Here is an 18,532-nt window from a genome sequence, read left to right on the forward strand (position 1 = left end):
AGATGTTTGGTGGCATGGCTTTGGTTAAATTATTCACGTAGCTCTTGTGTCTTTTCTCCCCGCGGGTGTCAGGAGAGGTGACCACATTTCAGATGTTGCTTGGTGGTAACATGACAGATGGTCACGTGTTTTATATCTAAATACTACTCGTTGTGTGCTACAAATAGCGCAGGTGGGGCTAATCTCTGCTTGTACTCTTGTGCTCTAATATCATTAGGTTATGATATTTGGATTAACGATCTTAGGAGACCATGCAGTTACTCGAGGCTTTATGGACGTGTGACCCAGTGCTCATGGGCCGTCAGTGCCACCTTGCGGCATCCAGGTTCCAGTTGTTCAAGGCCTCAATATTGCTGCTTCTACTTTTTAAGGAACACAACATAAATTGACCGTACTGTAGCAAAAGAATTACACCACTTCCAAACTGTACAGCTTTGCTAGTAACAGGACTTTAAACAAACCTTAATCCAATACTCTTCCTGCTGGAGAAGCAGGAACAAGGAAAGATTTCATTTGATCTGGTCTAAATACAGCCTTTGTACTAATTTAACTATGATGGTTAAAAGTATGACTTTTTTTTTTTACACTACTATATTTTAATCAGTGCTATGTCTAATGTGGATACATTTAGCTTGGTGCAATTAATATTTTTAACTGTTGCATTTACATGCATCTTTGTGTATCCATGCTTACAGGAAAGAGTTGGTACCAATTTACTTGAATTTGTTTCTAAATGGCAATAATTAAAAATAATAAAAGCTATACAAGTCACTCCCACTTGCCACATTAAGAAGTTCCTTATAGAATATCAAAAGCAAAAGTATAATAGTGATTTTAAAAGAAGTGCCCTTTGTAACATTTAGCTGTAGAATATTATCATACTTCAGCAAGTAGAGGCAGCTGCACTTGGGTGTATGAATTCGCTCTCCACTCTAAGTACATCCTGCTGAAAAAGAATCAGTCACAGTCTTGTGCATCATAAGCTCCAGACATTCTGTACTCTCAACAAACTCATCCCCCCAAATTTACGAGGTGTAGGTTTATTGCTGTGAGTTTGTAGTTGAAAACTTGCCATTGGTAGCTCCAGGTATCCACTCCATTTGGGTAAGGCCCTCAACCTGGATCTGTAACTGGACTAAACTCTTTCCCTTCTCTCTGCCTGGCAGTTTTCCTTTTCCTGCCTGGGGAAGTGTTGGTGTAGAGCCCTGTTGCTCTCACAGGGGCTGGGGGGGTCCTGCCAGCTCCAAAAAGGGTTGTCCTGGGACAGGACCCAGACCCTTGCGTAAGGACCAGGACCAGAATGGGATGGGTGCACATGAAGCTGCCAGGTAGAGGCCTCTGCTCTGCAGTGAGGACAGGCTGCCTGGAGGGGGGTTAATCAGTGAGGGGAGAGGGGGGAGAAAACCTGGAGCCAGTCACAGCTCTGAAAAGCCAACTGACCTCTCCTGACAAATTCTGACAGCGTTACGTTTTCTAGGACCAATATAGTGAAAGATTTGAACAGTGCTGGGTTGTAAGCAGTTTCTAAAACTTCCTTGGCTGAGAAATTTATTCTAGATTGACATTACATATGTACATACTCATAAAACCAATGCAGTGTCCAAAATCTTCCCAGCTCCCTTGAAAGAAATTCTCTCTAACTCACTCCTCAGTGAGGCTCACTTAGTACTGAATGGATGCTAACCTCCTGAAATGAATTTCATGCTGAGAGTAGTCTTCTTCCAGCTGCCTGGACCATTAAATCCTGTTAGGGTCTATCAGCATTAAGCCTGCTAAAATATATTCTATTCTTGTATTCCCTAACCACATGCTCTTTTCCTGATTGCTGAAGTTAATTCATTTCAGTTTGTTTCATACATGGCTCAGGAATCCAGAAGCCTAACCCTCCAGACATCGTGTAGCTTTGAGTTGCACCTCTCGCTGAGCAAGATTATTAAGAAATACTTTCAATTCAGAATGCACGATAGCTGTTTTTATCAGCAGTATTGTACAGAGCCAGCAGAGTCTACAATATAATTCACCTTGAAGAGGAGGAGCTGTAAGGCATTTGTTTTAGTGAACAAGGATGGGAGTGAAGGGCTGGGAAGACGCCCGGCTCTGTCTCAGAAGTGCCACAATCAGCTCACTGGAAGCATCAGAGGATCTGAAACTTTTCTGTGTATTCAGGTGCCTAGCACAGATTAGGGAGGCTCAACACAGGCACTTGGACCTGAAAAAAATAAACAGTCTGCCCTAAAGCCCTCTGAGCATGAAAACAGGAGACAAGTACTTGTATTTCAGATGTTTTATCCAGGGATACACAGGCAGCTTTAAGAAATTTAAATGCACTACAGCAAACAAAGGCTTCTTGGTACGCAAATAACACCACAGAAGGATTTGGGTTGTGAACAAAGGTGTGCTGCCAAATTACCAGTGATCAGGTCTGCGGGGCTGGATGGGGAGGGCGAGGCTGAAGGAGTTTTTGCTGGGCAGGAGCGTCCTCCACAGCAGTGGCAGGCAGCAAAGCTGGTTGGGTGTTTTCTGGCAACCAGTTTGGGGACTGGCTGTGATTTTAACACCCAGCTCTACAGAAATCAACCTTGTCACCAGGTAAGAACAGTGACTAGTCCTTTATTTTTTAAATGTTCCAGGCATGACCTTTGCTATCCAATGTGTTTGTGGAGAAGCTGGGAAGGGCATCCCTGTAAAATAGGTACCGTTGCAGTTAATATTTGAAGTACAATTGCATTAATAAGGCATATCAAACAAAAGGACTTTGCAAAATGTTTGTGAAACTGGTAGTTTTGCCTTACTGAAAGCAAACCCCGGTATTGATTGCTTCTATTTCTATACAAATTGCTTCTACTTCAATACAGATCACATTCGGCCCTCGGAAGGCAACGGCGAGGCTGATGCGGCCCCCGGTGAAAATGAGTTGGACACGCCTGTTCTATACGCTTTCGTGTTTAACTGCTGGAAATGAAGTGTTCAAGACCGCAGCAATAACCAGAGTTTTACCTTTGACGGCTGAAAACATACTAATTAATTAAGTTTTGCCTTTTTCCTTTAGCGCGCTCGGGCGCGGGGCAGCGCCGGGCGGAGCCGCCGCGGCGTGGGGCGGGACCGGGACCGGCGGCGGCGGCGTCTCCAGCGGGACAGCGGCCCCCTCTGGTGCCGGGCCAGAGAGCCCGGCCTTCGGAGGGGTAGAACGGGAGCTGCTGCCGGTTCCACGGCGCACAGCCCGGCTGGTCCTCAGCCCCGGACAGCCCGCACAGCAGCGGGGCTCGGCCACTGTCGGTCCCTCAGACCTGCGGGAACCCCCGCGGCCTCCTGTCCCCGGTCCCGCGTCCTAAAGCCGCGGTACAGCACAGCGCAGCGCCGCCCGCTAAACCGCCGCCGTCCCGCACGGGCTCGCCGGACGCTGCTAACCCCGGAACGACCGGCCAGCGGTGCCCGCACCCACCCGCTGCCGGACACCGGCTCTAGCGGTGCTAGAACGCCCGCGGGAGGCAGCCGCGAGCTGCGGACACGGCCGGCCGGTGCCTTCTGGTAACAGACTGGAGAGGGCAGGGCTGAAACCGCCCCGCCCGAGGGCGGGCCGCCCGGTGCCTGCGCGCTCCGCCCAGGCCCCGCGGAGCCCGACGGCCGCGGCACCACCAGCCGCGTCCCGCCGCGTCCCGCGCCACTGGGCGGGGCCACCGTAGGGGCGGAGTGCCTGCCCTGAGGGTCCATTGGCGGGCGGGCGGGCGAGGGGTGGAACCGAGCTCCCGTGGGCGGGGCCCGGACCGGAAGTGCTGCCGTGGGCGGTTCTCCCCAGCGGCGGCGGCGCCGGGGAAGGGGTTTCCGCTATGGAGGGCCCGGGCTCGGGGGCTGCGGGGCGGCTGCTGACGGAGGACGAGATGGCCGAGGTGAAGAAGGATGTAAGTGGTCGGGCCGAGAGGCCGGCGTGCCCGGGGCGCGGAGCGGCGGGGTGGGGTCAGGGCCCGGGCGGGGAAGCGGAAGCCCCGTCAGCGCGGGCGCCCGAGCGGGGAGGCCGGCGCGGAAGCGGGAGGCCCGCCAGGGACCGCCGGGCCGGGCCCCTGCTGTGCGGCCCGGAATTCCCCGCCGCCTTCTCGAGGGCGCCCGCGGGGGCGGGCAGGTCACGTGTAGCGCGGCCGGGGCTGGGCCCCGGGGCGTCCGCCCGGGGCTCGCCGGGAGCGGCCTCCGCGGCCCCGGCCTCCCGGGGGCATTCCCGCTATGAGGCTGATAATGATTCGCAAAAACTTCAACCCTGGGGTCAGGTGTTCACCTGGAAGTTCCATGTTCTTTGATTTTCTTCCGAGTGTTCCGCTCCCGTGTCACGTTTCAAGGCCAGAGTAGCGGGTTTTGGGTTTCTGGGTGTCCGTGTGTCCCGCAGAAAGTGCTGGGAAACAGCCCAAGTGCGGAGTAGCTGAGGTGATATCCAAGGGTTAATTGCGAATGTGTGTACTTCTCTTGGTGTCAAGACGACTCAATCTTGTAGAGCACGACTTTTTGCAATAATTATTGATTTTTTTTTTTAGGGTTTTTGTTCTACAGTTTCCTGATTTTTTTTTTTTTTTTTTCTTTTTCCTCTCCCCTCACTGATCTCTGGAATCTTAGAGAGCTCTTCATTCTGATTCAGTCTGGAATTATTTATCTCTACTAGACTGGGAAGCAAGCAATGTGCAAACCAACCTCAACAAGTGGTTGGTTAATATAATAAACTATTAAAAAGTCACAGTTTATCAATTATTTCTTGACCATCCATGCTTCTGTAATTTACAGCGCCTGATGTTTGACTCATTTGGGGTTTTATGTGTCACTGACACAAATTGACATACATAACAATATTAGATATATAGCCTGACTTAAGTAGTTCTTATCTTTTCTTTGGTGTAACTACCGGATGCTAACTATTACAGTATTACCCTGTAAGCTCCCCAGAAGCAAGTAATAACTTGAAAAACATAACTCATAAAGCTATGACAAAGCATTTAAAGAAATTTATGTATGCATAAAGCTAGTAAGAAACCAAAACCAAGCTCCAAATATTCTTTATTTTACTTTAAAGGAACATAAAACCCCAAATGAGTCAAACATTAGGCGCTGCAAATTACAGAAGCATGGATGGTCAAGAAATGGTTCCTTTAAAGTACAATAAAGAATATTTGGAGCTTGGTTTTGGTTTCTTACTAGCTTTATGCATACATAAATTTCTTTAAATGCTTTGTCATAGCTTTATGAGTTATGTTTTTCAAGTTATTACTTGCTTCTGGGGAGCTTACAGGGTAATACTGTAATAGTTAGCATCCGGTAGTTACACCAAAGAGTTCATGGCTGCGTCTCACAGAAGTGCATTTGAGGCACTTCAGCCCTTAATCTTATAGGGTCTCCCATAGTAATTGGAGGACTTGATGGAAACCTAGTATGTAGAAATAAATAACATTAGTTTTATCATCAAAATGCAATCCATTAAATCTGGCTTCACAGCTTTTTTTCCTCAGATTTTAAATTTTGCGGCTTCACGATACAAAGTGCTGATCCAGTGTAAACTCACATTTCAAAATTTTTCAAGTAACTTTGATAGTATTGCATCAACCAGAAGCGCTGCATTACCAGAGGTTCTGGGTATGTGATGTGTCAGCACACCTCAGAAACTGAACCTGCAGGGGTAACTTGGTCTGGGTAAACTTGTCTTGAGGAGGAATTATAAGGTCGGAGTCTTACATTTCAGAATTGGAAAGTGAGCCAAATAAAATCATCGATGTAGAGCAAAGTATATTTAAAGCTTCCGTCCTAATGTGTTTACTCTTTCTGTCCCTCATGAACTGTTAACCTATGAGGGCAGTGTGGAGGGGAATTCAGAACTGATACGCTTCATACAGTGAAAGACTCATTACAGGAAGATGTTAGTCAAAACACAATAGTCTTTCTATTGAATAACAACTCACTTTATTCTTCTACTGTTGAAACATTGACTGACTCTTATGTTTCAGAGTTTGTCGATTGATCTGTCTGGTGGTAGGATGAGATTTCCATGAGAACTGAAGAAATCTGTATTGCCCACTACATTGATAACCATTCAGGCATGGGCTTGTTGCAGTTGGACACATGAGATGTATTCCAGAGCCGCCTAAATTGATATGAGTCTTCTAAATAAGTGAAAATATTGGCTAATATTAGTTTGGTTTGTTTTTCAGGCTTTAGAAAGGATGCGTCCTTACCTTTGTGACAAAATTATAGCTGAGAGACACTTTGATTACCTACGTTCAAAGAAAATACTCACAAGAGAGGACACAGAAGAAATTTCTTCTCGATCTTCCAGTAGGAAAAAAACTGGGAAGTTATTGGACTACTTAGCAGAAAACCCAAAGGGACTAGATGCTTTGGTTGAATCTATCAGACGAGAAAGAACACAAAACTTCCTGTTGGAAAAGATAACTGACATAGTGTTGAAAGTCAAAAATGAAAAACTTGAAGCTCTCAAAGGTGAAAAGTTTATAATAATATTTTTGTAAGACATAAGTTTTATTTTGAGGGTCTGGAAAATTCAACTCCAAGAATTCTTTAAATCGTGTTTGTTTGTTTTGCTTCCTCTAGTGTTTGGGACAACATTCTTGCATGTGTCACCAGTTTGAGTTTGAGATCCTAGGGCATGTATCCTGGCTTTGTGTTTTTACTATCTGAACACATCAAAAGTAACGAATTGCAAAAAACCCTACCATGTGTTGTTATGATGGATATATCTGTCTTCACATTTCCGTCTTGCTTTCAATGAGGTTCTAATTCAGAACTCAAAATAGGTGATTATCTTCCATCTTGCATTTCTCTAGAAGCTACCTACGGCAGTGGCAGGATGCTCTGGCTTTGTTAAACTTTGCACCTCAGCAGAAGATAAGCCAGCAAATGCAACCTGAGGGGAGTTCCCCTGCATGCTTTCAATACCCAAACTTGAAATTAGACATAGTAAATGTGTGCATGTGTCCTTTCATACAGGCAGAGAGGTTTTGTTGACACGTAAAGCTTCAAGTGACTCTATGTACTCATATTTTAAGGCAGATAAAGATAGTATAAGCCTTCTAAACCAAAAACCTTACTTCCCCTTCCACAGCCATCAAAAGAGAAATAAAGAAAGAAGAAGTACATTTTAACACTAGAGATGAAAGGCCTGAAGTTTTCTCTGGCTTTGGGTAAAACAGCCTTCAAATGCAGTCTGCTTTGGAGTGGAACCATGTAGCTGAAACTTTTAAAAGCTTGAAGAACATAGTGAGAAAAATCTATCAAAAGATGGGTCAAGGGGCTAAAGTCACTTTCTAAAATGAAGCTTAAATTACGGGGCATCTTTGTCAAATAGTAGCTGATACAGAGATGTGGAGAAATCATGCACATCAGATTCGATAACCCACGTGTATTATTTGATTTGTCCTGAATATTGGGATGCCGCAAGTGAGATGAAGAGGTTAGTCTGTTAAAAATACAGACAGTCTTTGTCAATCTTACTGTTGTTAAATCAGAGCACAGTTTTAAGAGTGCACCACATTGTAATTAAATCCAGTCTCTGTTCTTTGTCTTAGGCCTAAGCTGCAGCACCTGTATGACCTCACTCTATGGAGGAACGAATAATCTTTCTAGATCACATTCCGATGAATCTAATTTTTTTGATAAAACAAAAGACAAAGAACCTACCCAGATACATCATCCAGAAGAAGATTATAGCACCGCTGCGTTTGTGTCTGCTGTCTCTCTTCATTCCATGAATTTGCCAATTGCAGAGATGGGAAATGCAGAAAGTGTTGTTTTCTCAGCCACCCTTCCAGGGCCTGGGGACCCCGGGGCACCCCCGCTCCCCCCAGAGCTCCAGTCAGAGCAGCAGGAGCAAAGTACCAGTTCAAGTGACAATTGCTTTTTGCCTTTAAGATCACGTTCTCTTCAACTGCAGTGAATGCAGTGATTTGTGTCTATTCATTCAAGTGGTACTGAAACTTATCTGATGTCTTATAAAAGATAAAAAAATGTTTTCAAACCGTTAACTAGCAAAATCAGGGGAAATGATCTATGCTATTTGCTATTTTTAACAATTTTTTTTTTTTTGTAATTGGATGACTCTGGAGCTCCTTGATTTTATGTTCTTTGGGGAGCTTTTTTTCAAAAGGTCACGTGAAGGTTTGGGTTTTTAAACCAATGTATTTAAGATTTCACATTTAGTTGCAGATATTTAAGCTGCAGTTATAGAACAATTTTTTTTGTTCCTACAGAAACTAAAATGTTTCTGTGATGGGTGAATTGGGAAAGACGGTTAAGAAAAGTATTGAGTGTTGATAAGTATCTTTCAGAACTAAAAGCTCAAGCTTACTTACCATAAAGCTTAAACTCATTTACAAAATTAAGTTTCTCTCTATGATAAATTCTGCCCTCTATGTATGTGTGTGCAGCTCCATTAGCAAAAAACACCCCGAATCTGGCCAAATCTGTAGCTATGTTTGCAAGAAATCTTAGTGCCCAAACTTTGTTCTCTGTCCTTCAAGTAAATCAAAAGGCACTCAGTATTGCAGTGATTTGCATTAGCAAATATACTTCCACAAGTCTTAGCATATTATTCTTGTATATTAGTTAGAGATTTCTGAAGATGCACTTTAAATATAAATTCTCATTAGCACTGGAAAAAGAATGTAAACTGCTGTAAGAGCATCATGTGGGCTGTAAGAAAATGTTATTGTATAATGCTACTAAGACGCAAAGCTTGTGTGTTTTGTCCTGGTAGGTAGAGGAGGAGTCCTGTAGCAAGAAAGTATCCGTGCTTGAGGAACTCTTGGAAACGTTGCGCTTCAGATACTGACTCTTCAAAGCAGATAGACAGGTTTACATTTCAAATTGTCTAGAGTCAAATGCATTTTAAGCTATTTCAACATGGGAAGGTTCTCATTTCTTGACACAATGTAACATGCTCTGTTCCTCTCACACTCTGCTCTTGAGTTGTAATCTACTTTTTATGAAGTTGGCCTGGGGTCACTTTAAAGTTACTGGGCAAAGACAAACTATTAGTTGGAAACGTGTACAGTTGTGTTCTGCAGTACTACACTCTAAAGTGACGGGATCTTTTCAGTATATGAAAGGGTAGGTTTGTATTTAAGGCTTTAAATTATTTTGGCTCTCATACAGCACTATAGCTATGTAATTCCATTCAAATTCAAACCCAGGTAATACTCCTAAACTGTGCTCTCCTTCTGTGGAGACAGGCAGTCTGCAGGACCTCAGTATAGTCTCTATTTTTTTTTTTCATATTTACTGTGGTTTTGGAAGTAGGTTAAAATAAACTGCAATGTTCAGCTACACTCCCCACTTAGTATATGAATAGTTTACATTTGATAAAGATGTGGATTTCTATTTAGTGTTTATAAAAATCCTTGGTTTTCTTTATACATCTAAGGGGTCATGGACTATCAGGACAATGAAAATGCTTTTCAACAAAAGTTCTTGGTTTAGAAGGCACTCTGGAAGTTAAGCGCCTAAATATGCAAGCAAAATTTTGCTCTCTAACATGGAAGGGGAGGCTTAAATCACTCTCTTCCATGAACTTGAACTGTAGTTGCGCATACTTGGGATGTCTAAAAATGGATGTGCCTAAATGCCCACTGTAACCAAAGAGGTGTGCTTAGGTTTGGGTCTTCCTTCTTGGACTCTTGTGATGGAGGAGAGCGAGCAAACTTGGCCCTAACTGGAAAAGCACAGCAGCTCGTGCTGAAGCCAGCCCTGCAGATCTCAATCGAAGGCGCGATCTGTGCTGCCTGTCCCATGGTGCAGCCCGTGGGACGCCTGCCCAAGCAGGGATCGCTCCTGCAGGTCAACCTGCTAACCTGAGACTTTGAATGTATTCTCTTACCAAATGTTTATAACGTGCATTTTTTAAAAAACTGAAATATTTTAATCACAACTTTTGGAATAAATTCTTTTGTACAATTGCCTGTTTTCCTGTCTGCCTCTCTCATCATTAAAATGTACAGGTTGCAGGAGCAGTTTGTGCCAGCATCTGGATGTGTGGTTTTGTGTGTGCGGGAGGCTTTTGTTCTCATTCTCTTGTTAGAGAGGTTTGTCTTTGGTGGAAAGACTGACTGAATGTGAAACACCTGTGCCTGTAGGGCTGCGTTCACAGGCAGTGCATAGGGAAAGCATGCATGTGAAATTAACACCTTGTTGCTTAACTGCACTTTCTGTGGTTCCTGACTAGTATTGCTAACCTGATTCTTGCTTTTTTTCAAATGAGTCAATCACTCAAGATGTGGGAAGTGTTGCTTCCAGCCATGCATATATTGACTTCATTCTTAAATTAAGATTTTTTTTTTTTTAATAGTAGGGGGGAAACAAAACCTTTGAGTGCTGAGGAGTGTGAGTCAAAAAAGGATTTGCGAGTGTTGCAGGAACCATGGAGGCTCATTTCAGCGGTTGTTTTCATCATACTTTGTGTGTAGGGTTTCTTTATCAATATTATAATCGTTATTTTGAATGAGAGATCAGCTGGACCCAGTTTAGTATCTTTGCAATAAAGGAATCGATCATATTATAACCAGAGCCCCTTCCTTAGACCTTATCCTGCTTCCTTGGTAGTGTAAGTAACGAACAGCTCTAGTCAGTATTTTAGCTGGTGCAAACCAAGATGTATGGGCTTTGTTGACAAGAGAAGTCTAGTACAAACTTTTTCCAACAGGTTTGAAGAATCCGTTTTGGTGAAGAGAGCCCCTGTGATGCTTCAGCCAGGTTTGATAATGCTCACACGCCGAGGAAAACGTGTTTTCTCTCTGCTTAGGCCTCCAGGTGTAATAAAGTAAAATAAAATTTTAAAAAAGGAGAAACGGAGGTCGTCTCAGTTTCACGTCTGTTTTTCTGTCTATGGTCACTTAGAGAAAAAAATCCCCGTGGCGCTGGGGCCGCACCGCAGACCCCGGGGCGGGTGCAGGGACCGCGGCTTCTCCCGCCGGCCCTGCTGGCTCCCGCTGCCCGGGTAGCAGCTGGGACCCCCTCCACGCGAAAACGACCGTAGGTTTCGCCTCCCGAGGCCCAGCGCGGAGCCGGGGCGGCTGCGGCCCGCCGGGGCGGCGCCGCGCGGAACCCTCGGCGCGGGCGGCGTTTCCGTGCGGGCGGTGTCGCGGGTGCCGGCCCCGCCATGGCGGCGGACGGGGAGGATCCGCTGGGCTATTTCGCGGCCTACGGCAGCTCCAGCTCCGACTCGGAGCCCGACGAGCCCCAGCCCGAGGAGCGCCAGGCGGGGGGCGGCGCGGCGGCGGGGGGCAGCCCGGGGGGGCGGCCGCGGCTGCCGCCGCCCGACGAGCTCTTCCGTCGGGTGTCGCAGCCGCCCGCCTTCCTCTACAACCCGCTCAACAAGCAGATCGACTGGGAGAGCCGCGTCCTGCGGGCGCCCGAGGAGGTGCGGGGGGCTGGAGGGGTGCAGCCGGAGGGGTGGCCACGCCGCCTCGCCCCGCCCAGCGTGCCGGGGCCCGGCGGGATCGGTGCCCGGGCCCGGTGTCACTGTGTTCTGCTCTCTCCTGCAGCCCCCCCGGGAGTTCAAGGTGTGGAAGACCAACGCCGTGCCCCCGCCGGAGACCTACAGCCAGCCCGAGAAGAAGCCCCCCCCGCCGCCTGCCCTCGACATGGCCATAAAGTGGTCCAACATGTACGAGGACAACGGGGCGGACGCGCCGCGGGCGGCCGGCAGGGCCCGGTTCCTGCCGGATGAGGAGCTGGAGCGGCTGGAGCCGGGTGAGGGCCCGGCCTGGGGCTGCGGGACCGTGTGGGGGCGGTGGGTGCCGGGTTTGGGTGGTAAAGAGCCGAACTGGGTGGGTGGGGGCTTCTCGGGGTGCTCCGTGGCTGCAGCCCTCCCTGCCCTGACCAGTTGTGCTGGGCCCTGCTGCATCCAGGGCTGGTTCCCCCTCAGTGTGCCCTGGCCTTCCCACGATCGGCGTGGTCTCTCCAGCAATCCCTCTGCTCCGCTTCCATTGTAATTAGCAGGAACAGAGAATGGTTAAAGAGTCTGTAGAACGGCAGTTACGTGAAACTAACAGGTTTGGTCGTGGTACTGTTAAAGCAAAGTGGTATGAGAGCTTCTTGAAGCTCTGCTGTCTTGACTCTAGGCGTAGGTCAGATTATTTTTATAATGTTTGCAAAACTTGGAGGCCAAGGTAGTTAAATAAAATGTCTATGTGACAGATTACTGAAGAAAAGATTTACTGTCCTCTTCACTTTTAGTTGTGGTACAAGCTGTAATGGAACTATAGGAAGTAAAGCAATATTTGACAGAAGGGAGGAATTTTGGTTTTTTAGTTGCTGGAGAAAGAAAATAGCCAGTAACAACCAAGAGAACAAAAACAGAAAAAGAATTTCTGGCCTTTCAGAACACGTGATAATATTTCGGTTTACCAGTAAAGTTGTCAGCAAACCTTTTCAAAAGGAAAGGTTTTTTGCTGTCTTGCTCTTTTTTTTTTTTTTTTTTTTTTTTTGTTCTGGGTGTTCATTCCCCTGTGGCAGTTCTTGTGTCTCTGTCTTGCTCCATTTCTTCTGTCTGCCTTTTTTTTTTCCTACCCTCCACACCCCATTTCTCTTAGCCTTCATCCAAATACTGAGCAGATAAACTATTAATTGACCTTGACATTACTTCCTATATCTAAAATGTAATTTTCTAGCTTTTAATCTTGTCTATTCAAATAATATTTTTTTAGAACAGGTACTATGCAGTAACATAACAAGACCTCTACTCAGTTTTCCTCAGTGGTCTGTGGTAGTTATAACAAGTAATAATTCCTATTCTGTCTGCATATTGTCCACATTCCAAAAACGAGGAGGTTGTCAGTTAATACTACCGTCTTTTCTCTGAGCATCTCAGATGTGGTTAAGTCAGTTGTTCTGAGATGGGGATGGTGTTTAAGAGCAAGATATACTGCCTTTGCTGACTTTGATTAACTCTCTCTTTTGTTTCAAGATGATGAAAAAGATGATGAACCAGCTTCTGCTAAGAAACGTAAACTAGACTCTGGGGAGCAGACAAAGAAGAAGAAGTTATAAGCAGGGTGTGCTGGATTTAGCCATAATGAGAGTTTCAATGAACTTGGATTCCTCTGCTGGAATAGGAAACATACATGTTTACCGAATTTCTCTCTCCTATTGGGTAGGGGATTTTATTTCTATAGTATGCTTGCCTTTTGGAAAGCACAAAGTTAAATGGACAGTGTCATGATAGAAACTCATCTACTGAACGAAATTTAAACCTGTTTATTTAAAAGAGGTATATAGAAGAGGGATCTATAGTGACGGATACCCTTGCTCATGCAGGTTACAGGGCTTCATGGTATTTTATTTATCAAGAAACCTGGTAACATGAGCTCTTCTGGACTGATTTTTCCATTGTGTCAAAACCTTTTATAAAGGAGTGTATACTAAAGATTCTTTAAGTACCGTCTTGTGATGTTAGCATAATGTTGTCTTGAAATGTATGTAAAGACTTCAAATAGGTCACTGGAATAAAACTACGTTTCGAAACATCTGTAATATAAACATTGCATTGCATGCTTGGTGAATAGGAGGGATGAATTCTCTACTGTATGCATTTCAGTGATATATTTCTTTTGACACAACAGATTCCTCAGGGTTTTGTTTGTAATATTATACAACTGCGAACTGAAAAAATATGGACCTAATAATGGAGTTCAATATTTGATAATTAGTTCTGGTGTTATGTCACCTGCATCAGCGAAACATGAGACTAACTGATGCAGGAAGAATTGAAGTGTTTAACGTATTTGTCCTAAAATTGAAAATAGAATTTAGATATTTATGTAGGAGAAAAAGACAAAGCTGTGATAGTCTTCACTGCCAAATTGTATTTATTTCAGTACAAAGCTGGTAATCTTCTCAAAGTGCTAGTCACTATATGTTGCATTTGTGATATGCTGCTTGGATTATTTGGTCTGTATATGAAAAAGTATCAGCAAAATTGGGTTGGAGTGAGGGTTGCTCTAGGTTTATTTTCAAATAAAGCTTCTGTGCCTTAGGAAATCTGTAGTGAGACTAGGTCTACTAATAGAATTTTATGTAATTAAACTATTAATGTAAACATTCATAATTTTTATTTTCCTTCTGTCATGGACTAGCTTTAATTTGGCAGAGCATGTTCTATGCCTATGGCCTGATATTATGTTAGTATTTTCAAAAGTGTTCTTTTTAAAAAAATCTTTTGAATCTCAATATACGGAAAAATGTATTCATTTTTAGCGAGTATCTAAAGTCAGCAACAAGGTACGCAGTTCCAGCCTTGGCAGTGTGATAATGCTTCCTCTGGATCCTTCTCTACCTGCAGACTCCACAACTGCTCCTTGCCAGTTTCACAGGCTACTGGGCCAAATCCATGATACATTCCAGCCTTTCTGCGCTGCCAGTCTGGAAACGATTCAAAAAATGGTACCTGTACACAGCTGAGGGTTCCACGTGCCCCGGCTGTCCTAGCACAACCCCAGATACCTGACACTGTCATTGTAAGCCGCAAGTGAGATGAGGGACAGTGTAGTAGGCAAAGCTTACAAAGTGCTGGATCTGTGCAGTTTCTCAAAATGCCCCATCTGGGGTCGCAGTGGCTGGGCTGGAGTGGGACTGGACTGCAAGGGGGAACCTCTCGAGCGCCCTGCTGAGCTTCGGCTGGGATGAAGACCCTTGGAGCAGTTGGGTACGGCCGCTTGCTGAAACAGAGCGTTTCAGAGGTGAGCAACCAGTGGACCATGCCAGCTTGGGAACTGTGAGTATCTGCATTGTGTTGAGAGACTCTAACTGGTCATACTTTGCCTAGAATGGTTATGTAAATTCTTCCTCATTGTAGTAATAATGTGTTAAAATGCCACTAAAAATGATCATCTAATGCAGACTGGTTGTCCTGCAGAAATAGCTATCTCCATGCAGGTAATGCAGCCACTTCAGGATGTGGATTGTCACAAGCTACTCAGATAGCAGGTCTCCAGGTCCTGGTCCTCTGAGATCAAATGGTTTCTGTGAGCTTTGCTTACAAAGAACTGAAGGATGTTTTTCCTAAAGTGCAGAATGTGAAGTCTCTGAATGAAAAGGCTCACTATAGTCTCCTTTTTTTCTGCTGTCTTAATATAGCTAGGTTGAAGGTGCTAATCTTCAGAGAAGGTGGTAGAGAAAAAGGCTGCTTATACTCCTTTTTTAACAGGGGTGTGTTTATACTATAGCTGGCATAGAGAGCTGAGGGTCCGGAATAGCAGCAAGCTCCTGTTCAGATACAAAACTGAGATGGTAAGCCAGTTTCCCAAAGGTTTGGTTTGTATCCAGGCTGTGTGTTGCAGATCACTGTATGTCTAGCAAGACACTTTTTAAGAAGTCTGCCTCTGCTATCCCATACATACAAATTTTATTCCAGGGTTAAGTGGGATGAATGGTACCATTTCTTGACATCTGACGGGTTTGACATGAAGTATGGGTTCAATGGACTGCGTAATTCTCAAGTCTTACATAGTTCTGTTTGCTATGGATGGGCTCCTTGAAGAGCATTACAGCTGAAGGTTAATGTCACCAGCTCGGAAACAGGATGCATTCCCACAACTGCTGTGAGCAGGGAGGGTTTTGTCCTTGTATTGTTCGCTCTGCTATTCTGTGGGACAGCTCAGGAAGTTACCATGCTAATCACTCGTTTTCAGATCGTATGATATACGTGGTATCCAGTTGTCTTGAAGTTAACACCATCTGATACTCAGTTTCCAAGGAGAAAACCAGCGTGGCTAATCTGGGAGAAGAATGATTAACTATAGTATTTACAGGTTGAGGAAATCTTCATTGTAAGTAGTGACCGTGGCAGCTTCTCTATTCAGGAGAAATGGCAAAAGCAACTGTGCTGCTTTTTCCTAAGTAAGACATATGAAACAGGGCTGTGAGAAAGCCTGTCTGAAGCAGAGTTACCTGGGTGGACTGTTCTGTTGCTGGATTTTTTTTGGTGGAGGTGCTTCAGTGCATTGTCTTCAGGAGAAGATAATGAGAGAAGTGCTAGTGCTGCAGCTTCTGTAGCAATTTGGAAGATTTCTTGACAAAGAGGGCATACAAAAAAGCCCAGAGCAGGGAGCAGACTGACCTTTCTGAGTTCAGAGATAACAGAGCACTGTGCATTTTAAGTGGGTTTGCATAGAAGAAATGTTATGGTTTGTCATCAGTGACTTGCGATGCAAACTACTGCATGACTCCCCATAGCAGAAAAAATGCTAATCCTAACTGTGGTGAGAAAACAACTGGAAAGGCACAAAATGTTTCTAGCAATTGGCTTTGATAATATGGTACTTACTAAGCAGTACTTGCTTTGTGGGGAAAAAACCACAGGTATCTGTATCTGGTACAAAGAGGCTATTTGAAAACAGCTGGATTGAGCTAAAGAGAACACAGCTACTAGCCAGGAGGGGAAGGCGAGAAAGGCTGCTGAATTTGCCGAGGATTTGTAAGGTCTTATTCAGAGGGTGCTGGAGCACTGGAACAGGCTCCCCGGGGAGGTGTCACAGCCCCAAGCCTGACAGTGTTCAAGGAGAGACTGGACAATGTCCTCAGACACATGGTGTGAACTGTGGGGTTGTCATATGCAGGGACAGGAGTTGGACTCGATGATCCTTGTGGGTCCCTTCCAACTCAGGACATTCTATGATTCTGTGATTCATATGCTGTAAAAAGCTCCTAAGAAAAATGGGCAGCAGGCTAAATTGTAAATGCTCATAGGGAGTTGGGCTTGTAGATCAAGATCACTGATAATGCATCCATGGCATTCATAGCTTTGGAGCTGTAAAATTACCAGCCATCATTCGAGTTCCTCAGTAAGTCACTAGAGTGAGCACTAGCTGGAAAGATGCAGTCACAATAAGCCTTGCGGTTGTAGGAGTGTGTCCAACAGTCACAGTGGAAAAGGGGATCCTAGTCTTCTCCTTACCCTTTCTGGATGATCAGGAGAAGTGACACAGATTTACAAAACAAAAAAAATTGATAATGACGCAGTGCTTAAAGGAAGCTGATCAGGTAAGTGCAAAGCAATGAGCAATAATAAGATTTTCACATTTGTTTTAAAGTAGAAGCGGGAAAGACTCTGAGAAAGCTGAAGGACAAAGCTTGATTGAACAAGAAACAGATCTGGAGGTTTTCTTCAGGTTTGGGCAGCTAATAATGAAAAATTGGCTACTCTCAGTGTCAGGACCTGTGAAATGCATAAGTGAACACTTCCTAAACTTAAACTGATAGCTCAGGTGTTTAAAAAAAAAAATCTCTCTAACTAGAGAACAGTTTATCCTGGATTGTCTTTCAAGAGGAGACAGTGACAGCGAACATACACCCCACACAGACACATGCCCCTCCCGCCCAACAAATGGGGAAGATTGGCTCTGAAAATTAGTCCTCCATTAACTCATCATTGCACTGTTTTTATGATTCATCAAATGTGATGGTGATCATTCTGTGTAACAGGGGAAAAGGACAGTAAGAAATGCCTACAACTCTGATCTGAGAAAATTATCTTAAAAATTTGTCAAGATTAGAAAAACAGTGGCTGGAAGGCAATTAATTAGCAATGAAGACATTGTGCCAGGATCTGGAGGCAACACAACAGCAGCTACAGAACATAGATTTCCAAGAAAGGCAGGATGATCCAGAAAACAAGCATTCACATCAGCATAAAAGTGCACCTGTTGAGGATAATGCTTTGGTGGCAGGCAGTGCTTCTTCCCAGAAGTGCTAATGGAGAGGTTGTTGCAAGGCGTCCCTCTGTCTGTCTGCTTGCTATTGCCATGCCACAGTTTGGTGCATACTAATACTACCGAAGAACTGGTTCATTTACAAATGGTTTGTGATAAGTGTAAGGCTGCCAGCCCGAAATCGAATCCAGGGACGTGCAGTGCGTTCCACAAAGGGCAATTTATCGTGCACCTGTAATCAGAGCAGGAGGAGGAATTTTCATCAACAGAGAGAAACAGAAGCTGCGTGGTGCTGGCTGCCTCTTGCTTTCTCTGGTGACAGGAAGCTCATTCGCCAGCTTGCTAATCTTGCAAGATCATGGCAGAATTTGGGTGAAAAGATATGATGCTTTCAGTCACCAGCAGGACACAATCTGCATTTTCAGACTCCAGTGTCTGTTTCTGTCTTAGCTTGCTGATTTTTTTCCCCCCTCCTTGATTACTGGTCACAGATGTTTGTGCTTTTGCTTTGGGTGTGGGTTTGATGTGAGAACAACGCGGAACAATCTTAAAAGCGTGGAAGCTGATTACCACTGAAGCGTGTGTTCTTCAAAGATAAATGGCTGTACCAGTTGAAAGGAACTCCTGGCAATGGCTACAGCCGTGCAGCATTTCCATTTTGAGAGTAAATGTGCAAGGACACCCACAATTACTCATTAGACTGGTAAATTCTGAAAGGTTCGTTTCCAAATAGCTGGAAAAATCCCAGCATTATCAGGTGTGGGCACAAGCATGGCCATACTGGTGGCCCCTGGAGATGAGCTTGTCGAGATGCTCATTGCTGCAGCAGCGATAGGATGGATATG

The 18,532-nt window shown here is 44.9% G+C and overlaps 2 protein-coding genes across 2 annotated transcripts; both read left to right on the forward strand.

Moving 5' to 3' along the window:
• Positions 1 to 3,785: 3,785 nt before the first annotated feature.
• On the forward strand, positions 3,786 to 9,896 carry BCL10 (BCL10 immune signaling adaptor). The gene is made up of 3 exons (XM_065656746.1): positions 3,786 to 3,899; positions 6,180 to 6,468; positions 7,554 to 9,896. Exons 1-3 carry the CDS (start codon positions 3,828 to 3,830, stop codon positions 7,919 to 7,921), a joined length of 729 nt encoding a protein of 242 aa, XP_065512818.1. The 5' UTR covers positions 3,786 to 3,827; the 3' UTR covers positions 7,922 to 9,896.
• Positions 9,897 to 11,042: 1,146 nt separating this feature from the next.
• Positions 11,043 to 14,019, forward strand: CZH1orf52 (chromosome Z C1orf52 homolog). The gene is made up of 3 exons (XM_065657114.1): positions 11,043 to 11,398; positions 11,523 to 11,730; positions 12,947 to 14,019. Exons 1-3 carry the CDS (start codon positions 11,138 to 11,140, stop codon positions 13,027 to 13,029), a joined length of 552 nt encoding a protein of 183 aa, XP_065513186.1. The 5' UTR covers positions 11,043 to 11,137; the 3' UTR covers positions 13,030 to 14,019.
• The last annotated feature ends 4,513 nt before the right edge of the window (positions 14,020 to 18,532 follow it).

This window comes from Caloenas nicobarica, chromosome Z (assembly GCF_036013445.1).
Source record: "Caloenas nicobarica isolate bCalNic1 chromosome Z, bCalNic1.hap1, whole genome shotgun sequence".
In the NCBI taxonomy this organism is placed as follows: Eukaryota; Metazoa; Chordata; class Aves; order Columbiformes; family Columbidae; genus Caloenas; species Caloenas nicobarica.